Source organism: Vipera ursinii, assembly GCF_947247035.1.
Source record: "Vipera ursinii genome assembly, chromosome: 6".
NCBI lineage: Eukaryota > Metazoa > Chordata > Lepidosauria > Squamata > Viperidae > Vipera > Vipera ursinii.
In genome coordinates, this window is record NC_139515.1 from 67,271,513 (window position 1) to 67,298,869 (window position 27,357).

At 37.0% G+C, this 27,357-nt stretch overlaps 1 protein-coding gene across 9 annotated transcripts; it reads right to left on the reverse strand.

The window, feature by feature from the left end:
- Positions 1-375: 375 nt before the first annotated feature.
- On the reverse strand, positions 376-25,784 carry TCP11L2 (t-complex 11 like 2). Of its 9 annotated transcripts, none has more exons than XM_083366070.1 (14): positions 25,363-25,784; positions 17,759-17,865; positions 15,785-15,835; positions 15,230-15,359; positions 14,307-14,364; positions 13,542-13,714; positions 11,429-11,564; positions 10,837-10,957; positions 9,537-9,757; positions 8,527-8,663; positions 7,911-8,101; positions 4,430-4,611; positions 4,161-4,333; positions 376-2,912 (listed from the first exon to the last, which is right to left on the reverse strand). In XM_083366070.1, exons 6-14 carry the CDS (start codon positions 13,678-13,680, stop codon positions 2,668-2,670), a joined length of 1,545 nt encoding a protein of 514 aa, XP_083222196.1. In that variant the 5' UTR covers positions 13,681-13,714; positions 14,307-14,364; positions 15,230-15,359; positions 15,785-15,835; positions 17,759-17,865; positions 25,363-25,784; the 3' UTR covers positions 376-2,667. The 9 variants fall into 9 exon arrangements, with proteins under 9 accessions (XP_083222196.1, XP_083222193.1, XP_083222191.1 ...); XM_083366067.1 differs by having other exon boundaries at positions 15,230-15,426; XM_083366065.1 differs by lacking the exon at positions 15,785-15,835 and adding an exon at positions 19,621-19,778 and having other exon boundaries at positions 15,230-15,426.
- Between the last annotated feature and the right edge of the window lie 1,573 nt (positions 25,785-27,357).

Sequence of the window (27,357 nt, forward strand, 5' to 3'; positions counted from 1 at the left end):
ACAAAAAAGAATTTTAAGCTTGAAATGGGCAGCTGGGCCTGCCATAAAAAAGCAAATAGTGTAATCTGAAATATGTTAGATATTTATGTTAAGTGATTATATCAGTTGCTATGTAAGTAGAAACATCAATACATCTTTACATGTTCCAGGTACTGACTAAAACAGCCTAATTTAATGGCTCTGATACAGCAGTACTTTTATTGCCATTTCACTTGGTTTTACTTCTTCTCTGCTTTCCCTTGCCAGTAAGGATTGTTGTTACCTTTAAACTATCCACTGAAAATATCCAAGAGTTACTGTAGATCCAGCAACCATCTAATCTGCTGTCTTCATGTTTTTTATTTATACTAAAATGAAAATCTCCACACATTTTAAATGAAATCAAATTTAATGAATACATTTAAGACAAAAACCACTTAATGAACCAATTACATACATATCTAACTTTAGCTGAAGAAAGTAAATGTACTTCAATAATATCAGTAACATGCAAGAGGAACAACTGTACTTAACCAAGTATTCTGAACATCGAAGAGATTATGAAGGTTAGTTGTGAGATATTCAAAAACTCTTGAATAGACATAACATGCTATATAAAATGCCCCTTTCATTTATGAAAATCACACATTATCTTCTGCATGAACATTGTACAATAAATATAGGCTGGATTCATACACTTAATTGCAATTAACACCCACTGAAATAAATGGGACTTGCTCTGTTTAACTTGTTCCATTGTTTTCAATGGTATCCAGGTTAAACTAATTTAGATCTAAACCTCTAGGTAAATTAAAAATTTGTGGAGACATACATTCACCACTTGATCATCCTGCATAATGTAGAATGCTTAAAAACAGATCATCATACACCATAACATGATTACGAAAAGGGTTTTTTAGTAAATATTATAGCTTTACAAATTTATCAAGGTACATATACGTCCAAAATATTTTATACTTTTTAAATTTCAAGGTTAAGAATTAGATAATTGCTTTTTCTGTCCATGGCATGGGTTAGTAAAGCATAGCCCTCCATTTGTTGAACTACAGTTTTTAACAGCTATAACTAATATGACCAACATGCAGGATGCTAGAAGTTATAGTATTGCATCAGAGGGCCAAACTTTATTCACTATATATCGGATATTCACATATTCACTTCTTGATACAAGTCACCAGAATCAACAAATATTGTGGCTCAATACATACTTCCTTTAGCCATATACATATTTTGATAGTTACCACAATCATCTCACACCCTCTTCTCAAACCTGCTAAAATTTATTTACAAAAATGAAAGGTGGAATATTGAGAGCAAGGGATACCAGAACAAGGAAGATCTCCTAAAAAAAACATTAAGATACTGAGCAATTTAAGAAAATTGCTTTGTAAAACTAAAGTTGGCTGTCATAAGCACCTCTGGATTGCTGAAGAAATGTTTATCACAAAAAGTTATTTTGTTCAGTCCCATGTGGAATTGACATGCAAGAAAAAGAAAATGGTTCTTTCCTAAAATATCCTAGCAATATTTATTTAATACAGATTTTTTACAAAAATAATTCATAGCAGCGTTCCCCAATCTGATATCTCTTTGATTTTGTAGAGATTCTAACTTTCAGAACGCCTTGCTTGTCACCAGGTTGATGGGCTGATGTACACAGTTCTATTTCTGTAAGAACAATTACCTATGTATCAGCAGTTATTTTAAACATTAAGGTCTTTCTTGAAAGTCTTTGTGACAATCATTTCAGAAGCATCATATGGTAAGAGGATTGCATGTTAAATTAGAAAAAAGCAAGTAAATATCAACTGGGACTATTTATTGACATAAATCTGCAAAAAGTGTTCACGTATTCAGCATTTGCTGCTTAATACCATATATCTGTCTTCTTAAGCTCTCCATTTTCAAATTCTGATTCATGCTGGTAGTAAACAAAAAATTATACATTCAATTTATTTTAGCCCTTCAATAAGTTGAGAATTTTTTTAAAAAATATAGCTTGTATATAATTCAGCAAGTTGTAAAGCAAGTGAGTTAAAATATCATGACTTCCCTTTAAAAAAAATGAACTACTCTTCCAGGTGAAATCAGAGGCTACTAAATTCTAAGCAATTGCTATTATGAAGACTGCATATATTAAAGGCTCAAAATGGGAAACTGCCTGGGACAAATTTGACACATAATCATCCCTATATCTTGTGAGAAGAGAGAAAGCGGGGGGGGGGGGGGCTTCCTTGAGCAATCCATTTGGGTAAAGGCAGAAGGCAAATGCCCTAACATTTCAGATTACATCTTGAAATATACATTTTATATTATTGCACCATAGTCACTCACATAAGCATATTAAGCATTTAAAAGATTCATATTACTGTGGGCATTTATACACATCTAAAATATTTGTGTAAGAAAAAGAAGTTACAGTAAATAAGTGCCATGTGTTATGATCCATTGTTACAAACAATCCTTTCAAAAGTTACATTTTAAAAATTTAGTAATTGCTTTAATTTAGAGGGAACTTTATTTGACTATAATCTGTATAATATAGACACATTTCTCTCTGTCTCCCATTAACAGTCATCACTGCAAGCTATGCATAGTCAAAAAAGAAGAATGTAGATCACAATATAAATATTGTGAAAAGGAGGGAACAAAAAAGCTGTACATATTTCAGTTGGAAGAAGTCTCAAGTTCTGCTTTGTTTTTTTCTGTCTCATTGAACAGCAGTTTTCGAAAAATACTTGCATAGAATGGTCCATAAACCTGTTTATTAAGGTTAACAATGCTAGCATACTGCGATCCAATAGTCTCTATCTCTTTCTGAATCACACCAAGACCTCCAGGAACTGTAGGCATACAATTTTGAAAACATGGAGAAGCAAGCAAGCTTTTCATGTACAAATGAATTCGTTTACCTGTAAAAGGGGGAAAAACACATAGATGTACAATTAGACTTCCTGGCATTATTTAGGACAGCATTAATTTCTCATGATGAATGAACACTGATCAACTAATATGCTGATTAACTGCAAAACATTCACATATCAAAAAAGGCAGTATGGCTGTAGAGATGGCACCCTGGTTGATACTGATGCTATAGAAGTTGACGTCTATGAAAGATTTGACATGTAGACTACAAAATGCACTGGAAATCTATACAGAGAAAATCTTTCCTCTTTCAGGGAAGTCTACAGTAAAATCGTATTCAGTGAGGACAATATGTGAGTTATGATTTAGAAGAGCCGTAAGTTTCCAGTTCCTGCTCTCAATGCCTTAGCAAACTCCATGTTTGCCAAGATTCACATATCTTGAGTCATAATGTTGTTTGCTTGGTTTACAGTATTTTGTTTAGTGAATTTCAGCACTGATTTGTAAAGTGTGTGATCAACCCAGTCAACTGGTTTATTCAACAGTCTGCACTCACAGTCAGTCAGTGGGAAGATCCTTCTGCATAAACGATTGCAAGCTAGTGACAGGGTTCGTCCAGGTTTTAAATAGGAGAGACAAAGCTAGCTGCCCTCCTGAACCTGTGCTCCTTTCAAATAACAATCTTGCTAAAACCGGGCTCATCATTTAGGAAAGCTAGGATTTCTGGATTCTGCAACTGAAATCTAAATCTAACACCAGTAATGTACTATTAAATGTAAGAAGTGGGTGGACCCAATCTTTACAATGGGGACAAGGGGAGGATTTTTAAAAATACATATAAAACAGAGTGGTCAGGAATCATAGGTACATAGGTAAAGGTAAAGGTTCCCCCGCACATGCGTGCTAGTCGTTTCCGACTCTAGGGGCCGGTGCTCATTTCCGTTTCAAAGGCGAAGAGCCAGCGCTTGTCCGAGGACATCTCCGTGGTCATGTAGCCGGCATGACTAGATGCCAAAGGCGCATGGAACGCTGTTACCTTCCCACTGGAGTGGTCCCTATTTTTCTACATGCATTTTTACGTGCTTTCAAACTGCTAGGTTGGCAGAAGCTGAGACGACTAACAGGCACTCACTCTGTTACACGGCACTCGGGATTCGACCTGCCAAACTGCTGATCATCTGACTGACAAGCTCAGCGTCCTAACCCACTGAGCCACCACGTCCCTTCGTAGGTACATAGGTACATTTAAATTTACATTTCATATTAATAATAATATCAAGTAATTCATCACTAACCAATTAAGGTGATGACAGCATTGTCTTCTTCAACAATATTGCAGAGCTGACCTACCAAATTTGCTTGAACTTCTTTATTTAATAATTGAAAGCCTCTCTCTGTGAGTGATTCATTTATTGCATTACATGTCTGAATACCTATTGTATTAAGAGCTTCTTTTAAATCAAAACTCCTGCAAGAAATAGGGGAGGAGATTAGAAACAAAATGCTATCACATCATGCTTTTGCCTATTAAAAACATTATTCAATAATTCATGTGTTTACTTACTCCTTATGCATTCCGTCAAGCAAAACAAAAGAAATTCTTTTTTGTTTCTCAACAAAGTCTGGAATATCCTCAATAACTGCAGGTAGCATGTTGCTTGTTATGAGAGAAATACACCCTACAATCTTCAATTGGTTCAATTTCTTTGATAATTCTTGAAGGCGAGTTTCATCTGTCATTAGTGTCTGAAACAATTGGAACATTTATGAATAATCCTCAAACATTTGACAATTATGTAACATCTAAGTATATCTTTGTGAGGATGTCAACTTTTTCATCAGGTTCAGGATAAAAAAAGTCTCTTGAGAAATGTAACTACCAACATATTTTCATTATATTCAATACTGCTGGTAATACAAATGCTACATGTCCATACTCCTATCTTTATAAATATTATTTTATAAACATTTAAATGTAAATTAGATTAATGAGCAAATGGGGCCTACATAGGTATTGGTTAAAGCCCAAGGCTCATCCCAGCTTTCTATATCACACATTAACCAATCGGATTGATTTAGGAAGTGACTTCCGGTTTGCTCCCACAGCTGCTGCGGACTTCGGAAGGCGAGCTCCATCTTTCGCATCTGATTTCACACCGCTGGGGAACCCTGGAAAGGGTAGAAAGTCATCCTTAGGGGTGACCAGCAAGGAAGGGATCCCCGCTTGATCGCGGGAGGGTGGTAGCTCTTCTGCTCGATCTGGGGCAGCCCTCCAAACCAGCAGACGAAAGACCGGCCATAGAACTATGGCCCATCACTAGGCTGCAGACAAACTTACCACCAGGCACCTACAAAACAGTGCTGATGAGATGGGTGAGATCTACGTCTCTTCATCCTAACTATTTTTTCTACCTGTATAAGCTGCCCAAAATATTTTCCCCCTTGTGAGAGGGGGAAGGGAGATTCTATCCCACCCTCTAAAAACAGCGGCAACTGACTATCCAGGGGAGTTTAAAACATTGCAAGAATAACCTGATTCTGATTATCTTTCTAAAATTTGTGGACTAAAAAAACTTCTTATTTTTATTGAAGATCTGGGTTTTTACTTACAAAAAAGAAGTAAAATTGGAAAAAGGATTATAAAAATTTTGGACTTTAAAAAAAACCCCTAAATGGTATGGGTAACATCTTGAGGCTAAACCTGATATTACAACTTGTTATTGTCTAAAAGAGACTTGGCTGGAAGCCCAGACTATAGATAAAGATTTTTGCAACCTTGACAGATACAAGCTGTGAGAAGCCCAGCTGTGTTCTATACTCAGTGACATTATTTTCATTCCCTCATTGTAAAGCTTTTAAATTAACAATCTACCAAGAGAACATGGATGAAGATAAGGAACAGATTCTCTTTATGTTGAAAGCAATTTATGAAACTATTCTTAGAGCTACTGATGAAAGCTATAGAAAAGAACAAGATTTCAGCCTAGATATACGAACCCAAACTTTGATTACAACTAAAGAATCAATTCCGCAGAATGCAATAGAAGAAGTGGAACAATTAAATACTGTGATAGAAGATTCAATTGATCAACAAACACAGTTAATGGAAAACCCAGAAAAGAGACCGATAACATGGAAAAGGGAAAAGACTTTCTATATAAACCAGAAGAAACCTGAGGATCAACAAGAACAGACTGAAGGGAAGATAAACATTTCAGGACAACTTTGTCGAGATGGAAAAATAGAGAGACGATTTGTTAGTTCTTCCAAAAAAATGGCAAACGGATGGCCTTTTCTACTCCAAACAATATATATAATAACGCAGGGAGATCTATTTGAAGCATGGACATGGAATGCGAGTTGGCAAAGAAAGAAAGCTAGAATAAGGCTGAAGAAAATTGGGGTTTTGACTTATCAGTGAGAATTAAAATAGAACATACTCAAATAGACAAGATGTGCATTTTTAATCCTAGATTTTGTTATGAGCTGAGATAAAACCTTTGGTCATTTAAAACTTGGAAGTATAAATATTAAAAGTTAAACTTGAACATTGATTTGCTTATAAAGGTTGAATGTAAAAGTAATTAAGATATATATATATATATATAAGCTAAAAATCTATTGATAAATATAATAAATATGTTTTTACTTAGCTGTTAGAATAAAAACTATTAGCTTAAATATGAGATAGTAGACATCAAGAGAAAAAGAGGAAGTATTTAATATTGAAATTTTGGTTACTAAATTTAAGACATTTGGAAATTAATAGAAAATAAGAATGTTATACTGTATTATTAATTAGTTGATGTAATATGGTGAGCAATAGAATATATTCAAATAGATAAGATGTGTATCCTGAACATTAGGTTTTGTGATGAATTGTGATAAAGGGAACTGTGTTATTTAAAACTTGGAAATTATAAATATTAAATGTTAAATTTAAATATTAATGGGAAACTAAAACTTGGAAAAAACTAATTAGGACATTGTCTATAAAGATTGAATGTTAAAATAACCAGGATATGTATAAACTAAAAATTATTGATAAATGTAAGAGAGTTATTATTACTTAATTGATATTATAAGAATTGTATTAAACATGAGACAGTAAATACTAAGGTGTAAAGAAAGGAAGTATTTAATGTAGTAGTTTGAGACTTGTACTAAACTTGTATGTTATTGAATTACTGATTAACTCAGCCGCCACGTTGCTTTTTAAATATTTAAATGTAAAATTAGAAAAACAATAAAACTTTTTAAAAAAGATTGATTTAAGAAGCTCTCAAATGCGAATAGGAGGATGTATTCCTTTTCTGCTATTGCTCCTCAATAATTGCTATTTAAGATAGTAAAAATTTAAGAACCTGGAGGTACTTAACGGCATTTAAGACTAGATGTTATAGTCTTAACTGTCATGACTTTGCCCTGTCTCTTAAAATTATTAAAACAATGATTGTCATCAAATCTGATGGAAGCATATTCTGTAGAGCACGGGTGTCCAACTTGCCACATCACATGATGTGTCGCGACATATCACAATTTTTTTTGAATTGCTGGAGCAGGGATGGGCGCAGCCTCCGTATGGTGCAACCGGCCCACGGGCCAGCAGTTTGACACCCCTGCTGTATTAATTTCTATAGGATAAAGTAAGTAGGTTACCACAGAGTCAGGGTCTCCATTAATAACCAATCACATCAAATACAAGGCGTAATATTATAATGAAAAGAAATGAACGACTGTCAAACTATCGGCTCTCATAAAAGGGAGTCAGCTTTATTCAATCTTCTTGCAAAAATCTATCCATGACATTATGAATGGTAATAATTATTAAACAGCCTACTGGCATAGATTCAGGCAACATGCTATCCTATAAAATGTTTTTGGATTAGTGTGTTGTGGTTTATTCCATAAATCATGGTTAAGCCAACCATGATTTAAGTATAAATTGCTATCCACTATGTATGCTGCAGGAAAAAGGAGAATAAAGGTTTTATTCTATCTTACCTATATTCTATCTTAAAGTGCTAAGATAGAAAGCAAATTACCTCTGGAATTGTTTTTTTCTGATAATCCGACTCTAACAGTTTCAGGTAGCTGTTTGTTAACAGCACAGTTGGACTAAGGTTTGGTTTTGAGATCCCATTAGCACCAGGAGATGATGACATTTCACAAGAAATAGAAGATAATTCATCTTGTATTGATTCCCTTATCCATTTGGTTGTCAAGTCGAGGGCACCTGAACATTTGGAGACAGAGATAAGAAAGATCAGACTTGTACTTTTTGTTTTACACATGCATGTACCCAGTTCAGTAAATAAGCTATGGGAATGGATAACTCCAGGACCTAATCGCCAAAAGATAATAGAGGTGAATATTGAAAACTAGAGTGTTTTAAAAACTGACTAAGCTTACAACAAGACAGAGTAACATAATCATGCCTGAGTATACAGTGTAAGAAACATCCACACAGTAAAACATGTAAGCCAGAGCAGTTTTGCAACTCAAGGTTTTTTACTGATCAGAATCCTTAACAAGTTTTGGAATAGTTTGCTTCTCTCCCCAAATCTGTTGCAGCTTTTTGCTCAAATGCTTCAGATCTCTTAAAATTGCCTTTGTTGCCACTGCATTGTCTATTCCCTTTTATTTAAACAAAGAACATACTTGGAGTTTCTTCAAGTATATCTTGGAATTTTGCTCTTTCATAATCTATCAGGTTGCGCTGAAGGTGAGGTCTAAGACTCTGAATGGTAAAATTAACCATATCCATTGTCATGAGATCCAGAACATGGAATATTTGCCTGAAAGAATAGAGAAATGACAAATTTACAGTATGTTCAAGCACTGTACTTACAGACTTTGTGGGTTGTCCTTCCTCACAATGTGAACATGATATATATTCTTTATGATAACTAAATAAGAGTTTAGTTTTCATAAGAAACTACATCCTATCCAAGCTTCAAAGATAAGGCACACTTGTAAAGCTACTGAGCCAAATTTCATCTGTTCTGCAATGTTCCTATAGTTACATCTTTATATAACCTATGGCTACTGCAAACACAGATCACAAGAAATGATAACATAAATCCTATCTATTCTGCTCCTACGGTGGTTTAAGCAGGTGCCTATGGGAAACTGGTAGTACAAAAGTCACTTTTTAAACTCTTAAGCAACTAGCTTTAAAAAGCAAATAGCCATTAAGATAGACTAGATATCTATTGGGATTAAAACAACACTGAAAGCAGAGTTGAACCATAAGCAAATACAATGAAAGGACGCTTCTTTTACAAGAGCCAAAATAACGTGGAAGTGGATGGTTGCTTTTATAAAAGATAGGGAATAGGGGAAAAGCAGAAAACTTTAAAAAAGGCCAAAAATTCATAGTTTAAAGTCAGACTGAAAATGGTGATTGTACATGGAATGTTTTAGTCCAGGATTTCTCAACTTTGGCTTGGTGGGCTTCAGCTCCTAGAATTCTTCAGTTAGTAATGCTTTAGTCAATGGTAAGTATTATTAATGTCTGACTATCAACAGCAAAATACAAATGGAAGGACTCCACAAAAATGCTAGTTGGGAATTCTAAATGGCATAAGACACTTGGAAATTTGGGGAAGATTGATTTGGATCATTCTTTTAATCACCACCTAGTGTTAAAAAGCAAACCACATACCAACCTCAACAGTGCTACAATATTCCCAGTGGGCTTTAACTGGTTGATATCATTGTCTCTTACTGGAGCACACAGCTTCCCCATAGTGCTAATGACATAGTTTGCAAGACCCTGGATATCAACTGCATTGTGCTCAGCCTGCTGCCTTATAAGGTCCATGTCGAGGACTTCACAAATTTGGTTGCGCATCCTGTTAGCCCCCGGGTTCAAAAAAGAAAGAAGGATCTGCAAGATTAAAACCAGAAGTCAAGTAAGTTGTAATTAATGACCCATAATAGCAATGTGTGTTTCATGTGGTCAAACACACATATAGAGAGAATCAATCTATCCTACAACTTAGGAGGAATTTCAGTAACTATGGCTTTATGTTGTACGTGCCAAACTTCCCTCTTCAAGAGCAGTTATGAGTCCTGCCCATCTTGCCCCTTGAAGTCACCCTCTTGTGGTTATTGTGGTCGCCTTGAACATATAACAATGCTACATCAGAGTCTAGCATCACTGTAGGGAAATATAGTAAGAGCTGGCCAAATCAGCATTTTTCCTCTGAGAATCAGACTGTTGAAAATGCTGGTCTCTATCATACCCCAGGAAGCTTGTAAGAACAAGTATTAGAGGAGAAGTGCTACAATGAGTGATATCAAACTTTGCGCAGTTCTGCCTCTGGCAGCTATGCCATCATAAACAAAAAAAGCATGCTATTTTGTATCTACATATAAATTTTCCTTATCATTTCTTTCCATCTGTTATAAAAACTTTTCAGCAGCCTTCCCCACCCTGATTGGCTCTCAACTTTACCATGCTCCCAACCACCATGGCCAAGATACCTGAAAGACAGTCAGACTAGGGGCATCTCGAGAGGCTGCAACTTTACACCTGTAACTTTGATTTACAGAATGCCAATGTAGAGAACCTGCTTCATGGCTGCTTACTGACAAGACAAAAGAGCCTTGGTGGAGCAGTGGGCTAATGCCTCCTTAAGTAACACCAGCTGCCTGCAATTAGTGCAGGTTCGCATCCCACCAGGCTCAAGGTTGACTCAGCCTTCCATCCTTCCGAGGTAGGTAAAATGAGGACCCAGATTGTTGGGGGCAATAAGCTGACTTTGTAAAAATGCTGCTGGGGGGCGCGAAAGCCCTAATAAGCAGGCATATACATAGAATGAAGGCTACTGCTAAGCACATTGGTTTGTGCTTAAATTGTAAGCCGCCCTGAGTCTTTGGAGAAGAGCGGGATATAAATGGGATTAAAATAAAAATAAAAATAAATAAAAAACTTAGCTTGAGAGAGCAGGACCAAAGACCCACCTCTTTAATTTCCTCAAACAGTTTGATTGCATGCTCATACTCAGGAGGGTCTTCCTTCAAATCTTCTTCTAGGCGATCCCAGAATGCTTTATGTACAATTTGTTTAACCCTTCCAGTCAAGCTGTGAGATGGGAAGACAGGACAGTATATGCATTCAAAGGAAGCATAGTGCTAAAACTACAAAAGTCAAATCAAGTTCCTGCTTAGAGGACCTATCACTTCACTCATAGAAAGATCCTAGCCATGGCAGTTTATAAACCAAGGATCAGGGCTCAATTTATTTGTGAAATGGGCCATTGCAGTTGTTAGAGGTCACAATTTGTGTGATATGTAACCTTTGCCGGTATTTATAGGAATACTGTATGCTCAAGTTTTGTTTTGTTTTTTAAAGTAGCAATGTGTAAGTTTCACGGGCTTATTTGAATCACAAGTGTAACCTAAAAAAAAAAAACTTGCTTAGCTTTTTGAACACACATTCTGTACCAAAAGACGAACATTTGAAAGGACCCCTGAAACTCTGCAAACTATCTGTGAATGCTTGTTGGTTTGTTTGAAAACTGGCTCCCTTTTCCCTCCCTTTTTTAGAACCCACCTGTTGTGTGGGTGCTCTATGCGTTCCAAATAAAAATTCTCATTTACAGCAATTTCATGAGCCAGAGTCAAGTTTGAGAGATTCCTCGCAGCTGCCATCATTTCATCAAACGTAACCATTTTGGGAGGGCTTGTTGCTGGAGTCAAGAAATAAAACACATGCCACATTGACTCAACATGAAAACAGATCAATATTTTTCATTTCTAAGTGGGTTCTTCATTTAGTGTTTTTTTTAAAAAAAATTACTCTGAACCTGTATTTTCACAAAATATCTTTTTTTTTTTTTGGCAAATTCCAAGCCGGAAGATTTTGTTACCTGGAATGCCATTCAAAAACTGCCAGTCCTTGTTCCCCTCTCATTGTTCTTGTAACAGGGTGTTAGTGTTTATTCCTGAAGCAATAGACTAGCTTAGAAATAAACTTAAGGACAAGTTAATTGAGCTTCCCCACCATTCTGTAGCTGGGTTCAAGTACCACACTAAGTCAAACTGCACTTCGTTTTGGCCTGCATGTTCCATCAGCATCCTACTGTGGCTGAAATCCTGGTTTATGAAATCAGCCAACTGTTCCTTGTTCAGCAAGCCCTGATTAATATGTGCTGCCCCAGAGAATTCCTCCTTTGCACTTGACTCTCTATACCAGGGGTGTCAAACTGCTGGCCCATGGGCCGGATGCATTATAGCAAAACCACGCCCACCCCATTGCCAGCAATGGCAAAAAAGTTACGATACATCACGACACGTCATATGACATTGTGAGTTTGACACCCCTGCTCTATACAAAAGCTAATCAGACTGGCCCTTGTGCTTTATTTTGACAGCAGAAATAGAACAGGAATGATAACTTTACTTGAAGGAGGCGGATTAACATTAGAGATTCAAGATGCTTTTCACTCCACCAAGTTTAAGCCACAATTGGCCCATTCTCTCTAGTGAAAAGGCCAATTCTGATCTCTGCGCATCAGAAATTGCTTGCTCTTTGAAGTCAATTAATAAAATCTCTTTTAATAAAATCTCTTTAAAATATGTATCTAAATACATGTATTCGAAAGTGAATGTTTTCCTTTTATTGGCATGCTATTTGCCTCTATTTTTACAAAAATGTTATTTCCCATTTTACTCAGTTGAAAGATATTTTAATAGAGAAATCCAACTGAGAATGTATTAATAAAATCAGTGAGTAAATAAACACTAAGCAGAAGTGAGTTAAAATGAGGAAATACACATTCTATTCAAAGTAAAGTTTTTCAAGCATTATCTTAGTGAAATGTTGTTTGCACAAAATTACTTTTCCAGTATACCCATAAGTTATAGAATATTTTGGACATGTTCTAAGATGATCATTTAGTTCAGCTAGAGGGCAACTCAAGCATTTTGCTATTTAACACTTTTTCAGCAAAATTTTAAAAGGTACTTAAGGATATGGCTGGCATTTCTCTGCAGACGGATAGGCTAAGAGAGGGGTCCCCAAACCCCAGTCCATGGACCAGTACCAGGCCGTGGCATGCCAGCAACCGGTCCACACAAACAAGCAAAGACCCATCCTCAGGATGCAGGCAGCACACAAAATCACGCATCTTCTCTCCACATAACCGGTCCCTGGTGCCCAAAAGGTTGGGGACCTCTGGGCTAAGACACTTTAATGGCAATTATAAACATAATTCAGGGAAGTCCTTCATGATATCTTTACTAATGCCGAGCATCAATACATGGGCAACTGCTAGAACCCAAACCCGTGCTTGTCATAAGTTAACAATAATCTCAGATTCTGGCAATCACTTTCACCCACAAAACTTGTTATGATGTCACAGAAGATAGCTAAAAAAACCCTTCTAAAATGTGACCAGCCTCAACTCCCATAGGAAACTGCTAAAATTTTCCACAATTTGGGAAATTATTTTGAGTGTTCTGAGGACACAATCTAGAAGTGTCAGGGACATTGCACTGTCCTCCTCTGACACAAATCCTACAAATGTTCAAATTAGGCCAGAAGACAATATTCCACCAACATTCTCCTCAAAATGGAGGAGGATCTGCATATCCAACCTGAACTTATCCCAGACACTTTTGACAATTCAAAGGCACATATATCCCAGTATGTGCTTCTTGCTTACAGGCTGGAGAACTGGGCTTGCTTGAAGAATCACTGGTAAAACTCTGCCTTGAGTATTCAGAGTCACTAGATGAAGAAGTTGCACTTTCTGAAGATCTTGAAGAATCACAGTCACTGCTCTGCTCATTAGTGAAAGGCATTTTGGATCACTTCTGTTGATCCAGTAAATAGAGCCTGCCAAATGTTTTAAAAGGGGTTTATTAAAATCTGTTTGATACAGCCATAAGAAAGTCTTTAAAATTGTTATCACTGGAGAGCAATATTTAAGAGTAGCGTTTATTCCAAATAATTTATCTTTAAAATGGAAGGATATCCCTAGATTCACTGAAAATACAGGAAGCAGGTAAGGGTTTTTTTTCTCTAAGCTTCCTTTGAGGGATGGTGACATCTCTCCTTTGGATAAATCTGATGAGCAAATATTGCCTATCTTAAATGCAACTCATCCATTTTATTGTACATTTAAAAATGAATCATGCAGTATTATTAAATGTCTTTGTATTTTATACCAAACTGGCTTAAACTGTATGATGTCCAGGTTAGTGCTGAGAATCTTGGAAAAAATAATCAAAATAAGACACCAAATCTAGACTATTCATAATCACAGATTATGTTTTTTATATAATAGAATTCTCCATACTTGCACTATTATATTTTATTACAGCTATTCCCAACTCTAGTGATCTTCAGATGTGGACGTTGTCCTATTTGATGATCATGACAATTAAACTATGGACAAGTAAATTACTGAAAGTTAGTCAAAACTAACCTGTGTAAGCAAACACCAAATGAAGTTATCACAATTGTCTAGAGGTAGATGCAGTCCTCTTGAAAATTAAAAAGACAGATGTTAATTAACACTTCAAAGGATTTTCCACATATATAATTTTATCTGTCTTTATAGGAATTGTATAAGAGAGATTCATATTCTAATATAGAAACCTAGACTGGGTATTTAATGTCTAGTGTTAAATAATAAAAATCATTTTAGGGTATAATCTTACAGAGTTTAAGATAGCATTTGATGGACTACTGGATTTCTTGGAAACTGAGATGCTCTTCCATATCAAGATGCTATTATCTAAACTGCATAACTGAAGAAGTTCTATTTTTCACTGGAATTTTAAATAGAGACCGTTCCTTTTCGGATATGGATTCTAGTACCTACTAACAGAAGTTTTACATTTTCTAGGACAAATGATCCTTACTCTATTCTTGTTAATAAAGAGTTACTACAACAAAAAGAGAAGTAATGACTTTGAATTTCTTGGAATATTCCATAATATTTAACTACTTAAATAAATGGCAACAATCCAACTGAAACTTAGAATATTTGTCTAGTGGATTAAGTAATGTGCCGATTTATGCAATATGAAACCCAACACTGTAGTGTGATAAGAGATTTAAACCAGCCATTACTCAATTCATATACTTTATCCATTATTATGCTAATACCTACTCACTTTTGAAAAACCCATAACTGAAAATCCATTATTAACATATAACACCTCTTGTAGTGAACCATCAATAATCCTCATGATGCAATTAAATACTTCCTGTGCCAAGGAAAAGCAACCATTTCTAGGGTTGGTCAGTTAGATTAATAATCCCACCAATCATATCTAGGCACGTGCGCAGGACAGGAAATAAACATGACATCATACAGTTTAAAAAATTACAGTTGGAACTTACATACTCATGCAATTATTAAACTGCTCTGGCAATGAGTCAACAAGTACTTCATGCAAGCATGAATCTCCTGTTTACAACATGAACATTTTCCAGATGTTCCTTGGTTCCATAGGAAACTTCTTAATCAAAACTGCCAATGAATTGAAAGCCAATTAATTGTAGAGAAGATGCCCTCTTTGTGGACTTGAGAATTAGTTCTACAAATGGTGAAGGAGAGACAGATTAGTATGCCAGTCTTCATTTCTCTTCTTGGATGTAAACTTAAATGTGTAAGCACAAAAAATAAATCGAATGAAACCAGCTATCCTAACTTGATGTCCTCAAGATGTGTTAGCATATAGCAAGGAATTATGGAAATCACTTTTTTTTAATTAGGAAGACAGAATTTTGGGAAAAGGAACTAAAACATCATGGGCATCTTTTACTTTTTAATATCAAAAGGGTAAGCCACAACACAGCTGTCATTTGTTTTAATGGTTCCATTCAAGGTCATTTAAAAAACTTTGTCATCAAATGTGCAAGATACTTTACAGCAGCAGCATAGTAGTTGCCCACCATTGATTTGTGAAATTCCTTGTATAATCTTGATGATCATGGTAACAAAGACTGTAAAAAACCTCATTTTATTCTTGGGTAGTTACAGAAAAGCTCATATGACAAGGTAAAACAAAGGCATAGTCTCAAAAGCAGCAAATAAAAATTCTGTATTTGAAGGACAAGCTAGACTATAAACTATGATTTATCGATGACAATGGCTGAGTTTACATAGCTCACTAAGCCAAAACCAAATAAATTACACTATTGTTTAGCTTGATGTGTGAATAAAATCACAATTTGTAGTGATACAGTCCAGGAACAATTTATCTAACTTATGAGTGTCAGACCCTATGAAGAAAAGTGATATACTAATAACACAACTACAAACTTTAGAGTTTTGTGCCTGTGTGTCATATTGCATTAAGTACATAAGAACATGAGTCACTGAGCCAGGTAATTGAATGAGACTGTCCCTCATTTGCACAAAGCATGAAGACTCCAGAAAGAAATTTGAGATGTTTCCCTTCGAACTTCAGAGTTTCTTTGTTTGGGCTCCCATCTCTGATCTTTTTAAAATAGCTAATAGAAATAAACTTCCAAATACATTCTGCTCCTCAGATATTACCATACTAACATTTAGAAATGGATCTTCTGACTTTATATGTAGCAATCAGCAAAATGTATATTTTCCACTTTATGGGAAAGGTTTTTGGAAAATAATCATATGTAATAATAAATCAGCTACAGAAAGTTGCAATTTAAGAATGCACACATCAAAAATGTTTGTGCGTACTACTATAGAAACTCAATGTACAACCTTGGATACCCTAATGACCGAATAATTACCTACTAATGTAGTAGAAAGAAAAATATGGTTATTTCTTTGTGCTATATTATGATTCTCAGGATATATTCTGATTCTCAAGCTTAAAGGGATGATCTTCACATAGTTCAAAGCAAGCCACCTATCCAAATACTGATTTTACATCTTATTCAGAAGCAAGGAAAGATAGCAGTTACAAATAGTTTTCTTACCTACTTACTCAGAATATACATACAAAGCATCAAGAAAAATATTTTTAATTTATACTTCAAGTTACATACATCAGAAATTTACTCAAGTTAGACTCATTCACTACTCTCTGTCCTCTGCTCCTTCCACTGCTTAAATAAATAATGCATTCCTAAGTTTTCACCTGCCCTGAATTGCAAATAGGAGGTATTTGGCTAATGTTGTTAATTTACCATTTTACATTATGAAATGAGTTTGCCCTTAACTGACTGTTAAAAGTTCATGTTTGCAAGAAGACAACCCTTCTACTGATAAAGCAGACATTAAATGGGCATGCTGTAAAAAACCTAAATAATTAATAAGAAAGTGAGAGGAATGAAATGAACTGCTGGAAGAAAGTTTCTGACGTTCAGATATTTGAGACACAAGGTTTTTTTTTGTAACTTTTTGCTGTGAAAAACATGGAGATCTCAGAAAATTAATATTAGTAGGTATGCAAGGTATATATAGATGCAACCAACCAGAAATAGAGTGACAGAGTCCTTGCATCACTGGAGTGGATAGGATTGTGGAGTGGATAAAGTTGCAGTCTGCACATTTTATGCTATCTTGGGGAAGTGGAAAGCTACTGCTAATAGTGCTATAGGAGAAGGCAATAAATAAAAGTACGGTAAATATGAAGACCTCTACATACTTCACTTACTCACCCTAAAAAAGTACATGGTAGATCTAGCCTATCTGTTCTAAGTGCAACTATATAGGATATGTATATACAAAAAATAAAAGCAGAATCTAAAGCAGAAATTCACAGTCTTATTTTGATTGGAAAATAAGCTTAATTACAAATTACATTGTATTAGAAAACTTGGAATAATATTTAAATGCTTAAAAGAATCTTATTTAAAAATAGAAATACATGCAAATATGTAATCTGTGTTTACTGCACTATTTTTAGACTGCCTATCTTGGTCAATCCTTACCTGTTCAAGAGTTGCTCCCTATGTGGGATTTGATGCAGTTCATTAGCATTTACACTTTCAATATGTTTATTGAAGATCATTTAAGGAGTATGTAGCAGATCTGCAGACTGAAACACAGAAAAGAAGAAATTTGAGTAAAACCAATATAATTGTATACCATGTTGTCGTTTAGATTTTCACTCTCCATTACTGTTAACATTTACATATTTGTGAAACGCTTGTAATTTCATTTTTAAGCAATATTCATTTCTGCATGAATATCTTCACAACCATATCAAATATTTAAGCTGATGCAGTGATTTTATTAAAATATCATTTTACTCTTACATCATCACCTGTAGAGTGGCAAGAGCAAACATAACATTAACTCCTGCATGAACTTGCCAAAGTCCTATTGAAACCCTGGGACTTCAAAACAGAGGGATTATGGAGTGTCATGCAATGTACCAGTTGCCTAATTCTACTCACAAATGTAGACCCTGTAGTGGCAATTTGCATTTTTTTAATTACTAAAAATGTTTCATTTTTCCCAGGCTGATGCTTCTAATAATTCTTAGCTTTTGCTGATAAGCAATATTAGTTGAAAGCTAACCCATCTACACTCCATGCTAAGACAAGGCTGGAGTATAAACAGTTCTTTGAAGAAGCAGAAAATTAAAACAGAAAAGTGGTTCATTTAGTATCTCATAGTGGGAATAAATCATTTAAGGAATGTGTGACCTTTCTTCTTGCACACAACAGAATCAGTGCTGACCAACTTCAGTGATACCGTAGTACAATACTTGACTTAGAAATTCTTGGACTGTTTATTGTATTTCTCTTTTCAGAAGAGGAAAAGGATTCAAGAATATACCAATCTCAGTAAATAAGCCAACATGGCTCTTTATGGCTCTATATGGCTTTAGTTTCGCTAGAAAATGTACATGTTTTGTGTGTGCCTGTGCATGGTGGGGAATTAGCAGATATCATAAGCATATCTTTTTGACCTCAGAAACATAGCAGCCCACGTACAAAGGTATAGCAATAATCACATTATTGATCTCCCAATGAATGGAAGCTGAGCAGCAACACTTATATTAATTATAGAGATGTAGGTAATTAAGTGGGAAATAGGTTTCTTTAAAGAACTTTTGTTAACAGCAAATTCCATAATGTAACATCATTAGGTGAGAATTTAATTTTATCAGTGGTGTTTCATTTAAGTAGATCTGTTTCTTGAGAAGACATTACATGTGCATCCTAATTCAATAACTCATTGCAAACATTAATCCAGAAGACAGAAATTCGTTTTTCTCCTGTTGTGAGCTAAATTCAGTCTTTGGAATAGCAACCTTTTTCTTTGTTTTCTCCCTGCACGTCAGTAAGAAAGGAACAGACAACTCTCTCCTGAGATCTAAAATAAATACTTACGAGATATGTTCTACATAGACTTTAGCATTAGCTAATAATTTAGATTGCATAATTTTTTTACCAAGAATTATAGGTGCTTTAGTGACCTTTCAACCTATTGTTCTTTCCTACCCTTGCATTTTTAGTAAATGCTTCAGCTGTCCTAGCATTTTCTTTAAGACTAAAACAAACATGACCTGGAAAATCTGTAAGTGGAGTCTTTTCTTCCCCCTCCTGCAGTATCTGTATTTCACACCTAGATTATTCTTCATTTAAAAGGGCAAATCTTGGTTTATGAAGTAGCAGCTCTGGAAGAAAGAAGGCTTGAACTCCTCCCTCCCCCCAAGAATATTGGTTTCCACATTTAAGTTACTTCTTCAAAACTAAAGTGAATTCCCCCAAAGGGGAAAAAGTGCATCTTAGTTAAAATACAGTCCGTTATTAAGATGAAGAGGCAAGAGACAAAGGCTTACAGAATTGATAGAACTCTTCAGAATGTAGAGTCTCTCTCCCTCCCTCAAGAAAATATTCATTTAATCATCCATATTTATTGCAAGTTTATTTCATACAAGTCTTCTGCCTGGAGTTTTCTTTCCTGGTATTGAACAGTGTGTTGCAATCTTATGTACATCTATATAGAAAAAAAACTTCAGAAAATATATTAGTGAAAAAAATTGGTTGCACCATAATGCTATCAGACTTAGGATCTTTGAAATATTGCAAAATTAGAATTCACAGAATTCAAAGGGGTTAGTAGTGAAAGATGGTGAGCATTCCTGACTTCCATCTGATTCACCTGGAATGAAGTGTCACAGTATATATATACTTTTCCTACTAAAAATGCCCCTGGACTTTCAGATCTACTAAGCCATCTTTTTAAGTGAGTCATTCTTTATTATTAAACTTAATAATGGTGCAAGGGCTATCATTTCTGAGAATTTGTGGGAAATATTTCTCTTATCTGTTATCACTTTCGTGCACTTCCATTGGATTTCAGTATCTGCTCAATCTATCAAGCTATCTATCTGTCATCACCATTGTGAATGATTTGTATGTTTTCTATATTGTGGCATCCTTGGTGATCTCTGAGCTTGGTTGTTTTCTTATTGAGTAATGAAACATCTTCAAACAAACAGCCATGCTCAGAGAGCACTCAAGACTATAGTTCAGCCCTGAATGACAAATATTCTTTTCTATTGTTTTCTTTATGTTTACTTTCAGATTAATTTTGTCTTTTTGAATTTTATGAGCGAGTATTGCTAGGTAAAATTTAAAGAAAGTACGTTATTTTTGTTTTTATAACAAGCGGGAGCCAAACATCACCAGTTTTGTGGGTTGTTGTTTTTTTGCCTATTTATAAGATATAATTTATCACTTGGTGTTTCAGATAAACTATGTGTAAAAATCAAGAATATTCTGTTGCATTATGTTCCAGATACTCAGATCTGTAGTTTTGATGTTTGGTTTTATGCAGAAATCTATGATCAGTATTTTAATAATAACAACAATAATAATAAGTTGGAAGGTACCTTGGAGGTCATCTAGTCCAACCCCCTGCTAAGGCAGGAAACCCTATATCATTTCAGACAAATGGCTGTCCAGTCTCTTCTTAAAAACTTCCAGTGTTGGAGCATTCACCACTTCTGGAGGCAGGTTGTTCCACTGATTAATTGTTCTAACTGTCAGGAAATTTCTCCTTAGTTCTAGGTTGCTTCTCTCCTTGACTAGTTTCCATCCATTGCTTCTTGTCCTGCTCTCAGGTGCTCTGGAGAACAGCCTGGCTCCCTCTTCTTTGTGGCAGCCCCTGAGATATTGGAACACTGCTATCATGTCACCCCTCAACCTTCTCTTCATTAAACTACACATACCCAATTCCAGCAACCGTTCCCTATATGTTTTAGCCTCCAGTCCCCCAATCATCTTTGTTGCTCTTCTCTGTACTCTTTCTAGAGTCTCGACATCTTTTTTACATCGTGGTGACCAAAACTGGATGCAGTATTCCAGGTGTGGCCTTACCAAGGTATTGTAAAGTGGTATTAGTATTTCACGTGATCTTGATTCTATCCCTCTGTTAATGCAGCCTAGCACTGTGTTGGCTTTTTTGGCAGCTGCAGCACACTGCTGGCTCATATTTAAGTGATTGTCCACTAGGACTCCGAGATCCCTCTCACAGTTACTACTGTCGAGCAAGGTACCACCTATACTATACCTGTGCATTTGATTTTTCCTGCCTAAATGCAGAACCTTACTTTTTTCACAATTGAATTTCATTTTGTTAGATAGTGCCCAGTGTTCGAGTCTGTCCAGATCCTCCTGTATCTTAAGCCTATCTTCTGGAGTATTGGCTATTCCTGCCAGCTTGGTGTCGTCTGCAAATTTGATGAGTTCCCCATCTATCCCCTCATCCAAATCGTTGATGAAGATGTTGAAGAGCACTGGGCCCAGAACAGAGCCCTGGGGCACCCCACTACACACTTCCTTCCATGTAGATGCAGTTCCATTGAGGACCACACCCTGAGTACAGCCTGTCAGCCAGCTATGAATCCATCTGGTGGTGATGCTATCTAACCCACATTTTTCTATCTTATCAAGTAGTAGGTTGTGATCTACTTTATCAAATGCCTTACTGAAATCCAAGTAAATTATATCTACAGCATTCCTCTGGTCCACTAGTTTTGTCACTTGGTCAAAGAATGCAATAAGGTTTGTCTGGCACGATCTGTTTTTGACAAACCCATGTTGGCTTTTAGTGATAACTTTGTTCGCATCAAGGTGTTCGCTGATTTGTTGTTTATCTTTTCCAGAATTTTCCCAGGTATTGAGGTCAGGCTGATAGGTCTGTAGTTTCCTGGATCTATTTTTTCCCTTTTTTTGAAGATGGGAACTACATCAGCTCTCTTCCAGTCCTCTGGTAGTTCCCCAGTGCTCCAGGATCTTTGAAAAATATAGTTCAGTGGTTCTGAGATCACGTCTGCCAGTTCCTTGAGAACCTTGGGGTTTAATCCATCTGGTCCTGGTGATTTGAACTCGTCTAGGCTGGACAGGTGCTCACTTACCATTTTCTTGCCTATCTTAACTTGCGTTCCTATTCTGTTTTTTATGGCACTGGGTTTTGGTAGGTTGGACTGTTTTTTCCCTTTGTGTAAAGACAGATGTAAAAAAATGAGTTAAATAGTTCTGCTTTCTCCTTGCTGCTTGTCACCTTCTTGCCATTTTCCCCCACTAATGGACCAATCATTTCCTTAACTTTTTTCTTGTTTCTTATATGTTGAAAGAAGCTTTTTTTTGCTATTTTTGACTTTGGTCACAAGCGTTAGTTCATTTTGAGCCTTAGCTTCCCTCACTTCATCTTTGCAGGGACGGTCTGTTTGCTGATATTCTGCCTTAGTTATGTGCCCCTCTTTCCACTTCTTATACTTGTCCTTTTTATCTTTCAATTTATCAGAGTTCTTTATGCAGCCATGCTGGTTTCTTTTGAAAGCTGTTATTTTTCTTCTTTGTTGGTATTGTGCTAGACTTGGCCTTTATTATCTCACTTTTCAAAATTTCCCAAGCTTCTTGAGTTGTTTTCCCCTTTAGGATTCTCATCCATGGAATTCTTCCCAAGGTCTCTCTAAGTTTATTGAAATTAGCTCTTTTAAAGTCCAAGATTCTAGTTTGGCTGTATTCTATTGCTTGTGCTTCCATAATGTTGAATTCCAATATTGCATGATCACTTCCCCCCAAGGTTCCTGTGGCTTTGCCACTTTCTATCATGTCATCTCTGTTAGTGAGAATTAAATCCAATATGGCTAATCCCCTAGTTCCCTTCTCTACTTTTTGGGAAAGTTGTCTGCTAGGTTTGTCAGGAATCTGTTAGATCTTCCACTTGGTGCAGAATTTGTCTCCCAGTTGATATCAGGGTAATTATAGTCCCCCATTACTATTGTGATGCGCTTCCTACATACCTTAGTTAACTGACTAGCAAAATGTTCATCTATTTCCTCTGCTTGGCTGGGCGGCCTATAGTATACACCTATGGCAATGTCAATTTTTCCCCCTTTTATATTGACCCAAATTTTAACAATTATTTCAAACTGATCTAATGTTAAAAAAATGATATAGATTCATGCCTCAAATCCAAGCATCCAATCAATTGATAGTATCTATTGTGTTCACTGTATATAGACAAAGGTGTTTTGTGACTTTAGAATGATGTCATGTGACTCCCTTTAAAAGTGATACAAAATCAAATTCTCTCTCTCAAACCCAATTTTTATGTCAGGTTGGAGCCAAAAGTGGTGAGATCCATGATTGTTCAATTGTACGGACACTACATATTTATTTCTTGATGATTTCATGTAGGTTCCATGTAAGGATTAAATGAAACCAGGAAGATTCGGGCTTCAAATTATGTTTTACTGTTGCAATGGAAGCAAAAGGACCCATGACTAAGAAGCCTGGAAAATGTGTCCTGTGATTTGAGGTGGTTTCACATGATCTCATGGCAAATGTGTCCTGTGATTTAAAATCCTGAAAAATCAAGAGAATCTGTGCAGAAATGGAAATGGAGAGACGTGCAATTATTATGGTGTATTCTGTTCTAATAGACAGTGATTTATTTCTTTAAAGTACTTTTAGAAACATTTAATATTTAAGTAACTTTCTACTATTTGTTAAATTAAGAAAAAAACACCATTGTTAACTAAGATGATGATTTAAGTGCAAGAATGTTTATAAACATCTGAACCATGGACTATTGGATCTGTTGCAGAAATCTAGACAGCTACTATATAGAAGTTTTGCTTTTTAATTTTAGTTATAAGGAATAATAATAATAATAATAATAATAATAATAATAATAATAATAATAATAATAATAATAATAATACAGAACTCTTGTCCTTGGTTCCCAGGTAGTGGTCACCCAGATTTTTGTGGTGGCCCCCTCCTGAGATTTTATTTCCATAATCCTAAATGCAATGGTCAGAGTAAGAGGATGTACAGGTAGTCCTCAACTTACAACAGTTCATTTAGTGAACAAAGTTATAACAGCACTGAAAAAAATGACTTATGTTTTTCACACTTACAATCCTTGCAGCATCCCCATGGTCACATGATCAATATTCAGATGCTTGGCAACCGACTCATATTTATGACGGTTACAGTATCCTGGAGTGTGATCCCCTTTTGTGACCTTCTGACAAGCAAAGTCAATGGGGAAGCCAGATTCACTCAACAACCATGTTACTATCTTAAACTAATAACTGTGGCAAGAAAGGTCGCAAAATGGGGCAAAATTCACTTAACAAAAGTCTCACTTAGCAACATAAATTCTGGGCCTGTGATGGTAAGTCGAGGACCACCTCTACTAGCAAGTCAACATGAGAGCCGCGTCCTCCACCGCTCTATTGTACCGTACAAGATTAAGAACAGCAAATGAGTAACTCGACGCCCCTTCCGGAGGGGAAGAACAGCAGCTCCTCCTCGTCCTCCTCGGCTTGGCCGATCCCCTCCCCGCAGATGTATTTTTGGCGGCGGCTCAGAGGCGCAAGCGTCCTGGCACCCTCCGCTCCAAACAAAACCAGCGTTTCCAAGGAAAACCTCTAAACAACAGGTCGCTTCTCGCCTTCGTCACCTGCTCTTTCTCTAAACGCTTTCGGATCTTTAACTGCATCCGAGAAGTTACGGTGAAGGAGGGTCGTTAGAAAAGTGTTTCAAAAAGGACGAAATGATTAGGGTTGCCAACGAAGGATTTTCCACCATTTCCCCCCCCCCCACGGCCCCCCAAAGGGAATTATTGCTCTCCTTCCCCCACTCAGCTTTGCCCAAGTGCAAAAAGCGCGTTTTGCGGTTGACAGACGAGAGGAGTCACCTTGAGATCGAGTTCCCACCCACCCACCCACCCCCGTCTTATGTTTGCTTGTTTGTTTAGCCAGGGGGCCAAACAAGCCGAGGCCAGCTGAATTCGACAAACAGCGCAAGCCATTAGTCACTGTTTGCAAATCAGAACCGCAGGGTCTGACACGGGCTTTGCTTCACGTCAGGATCCAGCCAGAAAGATTCCCCCCACCACCACTCTCACCGCGCTCGTGGGTTCTCCGCAGGGCAAGCGAGCCTTAGGGGCTCCCGAGACAATCCAGGGATCACAATCGATAGGATTCTCGGGCTTGGGGAGGACGCGGGCGCTCCTTTCTCAAGAGGAGGAGGAAAAAGGCCAATCGAGAGCCACTCACCGCAAGAGACCCTTCCAGGCAGAGAAGTCCTCGGTTGCCCCGCTTCTGTCTGGGCTGCTCCTCAGCTGGTCTCACTCGGGCTTTAACTCTCCATCCGCTTCCCCTGTTTGGTTATACATAGTCTTTGGCCGTCTATTAGCAGCTGCCTGGACGCTCCCACTTCTCTAGGAGGAGAGGGGGAAACGTTTCATGCCGTATCTTAACCGACACGACAGGCAAGGGAAGCAACACTCGGAGAGCGAAACGACAAGTTTTAGCCAGGACAGGTCGAAGCCGGCTGCGCAGTATTTTACCCAAAAAGGGAGGCAAATTCGTCCTTCTATGAGATGGGTCCGCTCCCCTTCCCTGGGTAGGAATGCTCCTCTCCCGGCTGGAGGGGCGGGGTTAAGCGATGTTTACGGAAGCGAGCGGGTGTCCCCAGTTCTCCCTGCTTGCTCGGCTCGGAGGTTTCCTCCTCCAGCAGCTCATATCGCGGTTGGGCGCCAGCGCTGGGGCCAAAACACAGCTCTTTCCTGCCCTCTCAGGCGACCGGCTTACGTTGCTGTGGGAATGTAGATTGCTCGATTCTGTCCTGTGTCATAATGCTTGCCTGTTTGAATTGGCCACCTGCATGCGATAAAATATCTTCTCGTTGACGGTGGAAAATAGGAGCAGGTTTCGTAGAAGGGAAGCGAAAGAAGACAAGAGTCACGAAGTTTCCGCTGTACATTTTTGGCCTCAGGGTGCTAAATTTAAATGGCTTTGTAGTGGGATTCATTCAGCCTTCCCGGAACTTCAGTTTTGGAGGTGTCCTCTCCAACACATCCACAGTAGCGAAAGAGACTGGGGCATAGTTGGATGGGACAAATCCACGAAAAGGTTTGCCTTAAAGCTGATTCCTTTGGCCAACATATTTGGTGGGTATCATCCATTGGGGGCACTTTACCAACTGTGATAGCTAGGGGGAGTTTCCATTTTCAAAGGCCACTGAAAAGCAATTGGAGGAAACAATTATGAAGGAATGTTGCCCTGTGATCTACTTGGTAGTTATTGGAGACATAATTGTTATGGAAAATAAGATAAACAACAGTTACATTTTAATTTTATTTAGTAATACTGTTTTACTGTGAGACACTATGGAGCAAGCAGGAGAATATTGGCACTTTTGAACTTTGGTGTTGGAGAAGATTCCTGAGAATACTGTGGACAGCCAAGAAAATGGATCATCAAGTACATTAACACAAATGACCAGGCTCAAATTATGCTACTTTCAACACATGAAGACTCAGATCTCTTGAAAAGGCTCGAATGCTGGAAAGGTGGAAAGAAAGAGAAGAGAATGACCAACAGTAAGTTAGATGGACTTCAATGTGGTGGTGATGAATGCACCATGAGAAGACCTGAAGGATAAGATTAGGGACAATATTGGCACTTTATTGTCATGAAAAAAAAACTATGTGGTCACTAGGAGTCAAACACAACTTGATGGCAGATAATAAAAAAGACTCTTTTAAGTTCTCCCCCAAACCAGTTTTTACAGTATCAAAATGATCTGTTTTGAAGTGGATCACAGATTTGTTAAGCCCAGGGGTAGGCAACCTTGCCTCTTTTATGATTTGTGGACTTCAACTCCCAGAATTCCTGAGCCAGCCAAGGTTGCCTATTCCTGGTTTAGCCTCAAAAATTGGCTTGAAAAGATTAATTTTTTAAACTCAAATGTTAAATTATAGCCAAGCTATTTCAAAAGATATACTGCAGTTTCTTCCATCAATGCTTTAAATGTTAACCAATAAATCTTGAAGAGACTAAGGTACATATTTGTATTGGCTGAACTGACTCACCCAGTTTCTTGGGAGAACCAACTCTGAATCATATGGTTAGGACTCCACCTGTTAGGAGGGCAGGATGCTAGACTGTTTCATTTTATAAAGTAACCAAGACACTCCCATACTACAGCAGTGGCATTATTTTTTCTTCTTCCCCATGTCTATTGAAACACCCACCCACACATACAAA

Excerpts from the sequence above, each read along its gene's own strand:
- TCP11L2 (XM_083366071.1), bottom strand. The coding sequence starts at position 13,680 with ATGCCTTTCACTAATGAGCAGAGCAGTGACTGTGATTCTTCAAGATCT. Across the intron at positions 9,758-10,836 it reads TGTTTGAGGAAATTAAAGAG|ATCCTTCTTTCTTTTTTGAA; the intron begins GTGGGTCTTTGG and ends TTAATCTTGCAG. Across the intron at positions 8,664-9,536 it reads AATATTGTAGCACTGTTGAG|GCAAATATTCCATGTTCTGG; the intron begins GTTGGTATGTGG and ends CTATTCTTTCAG.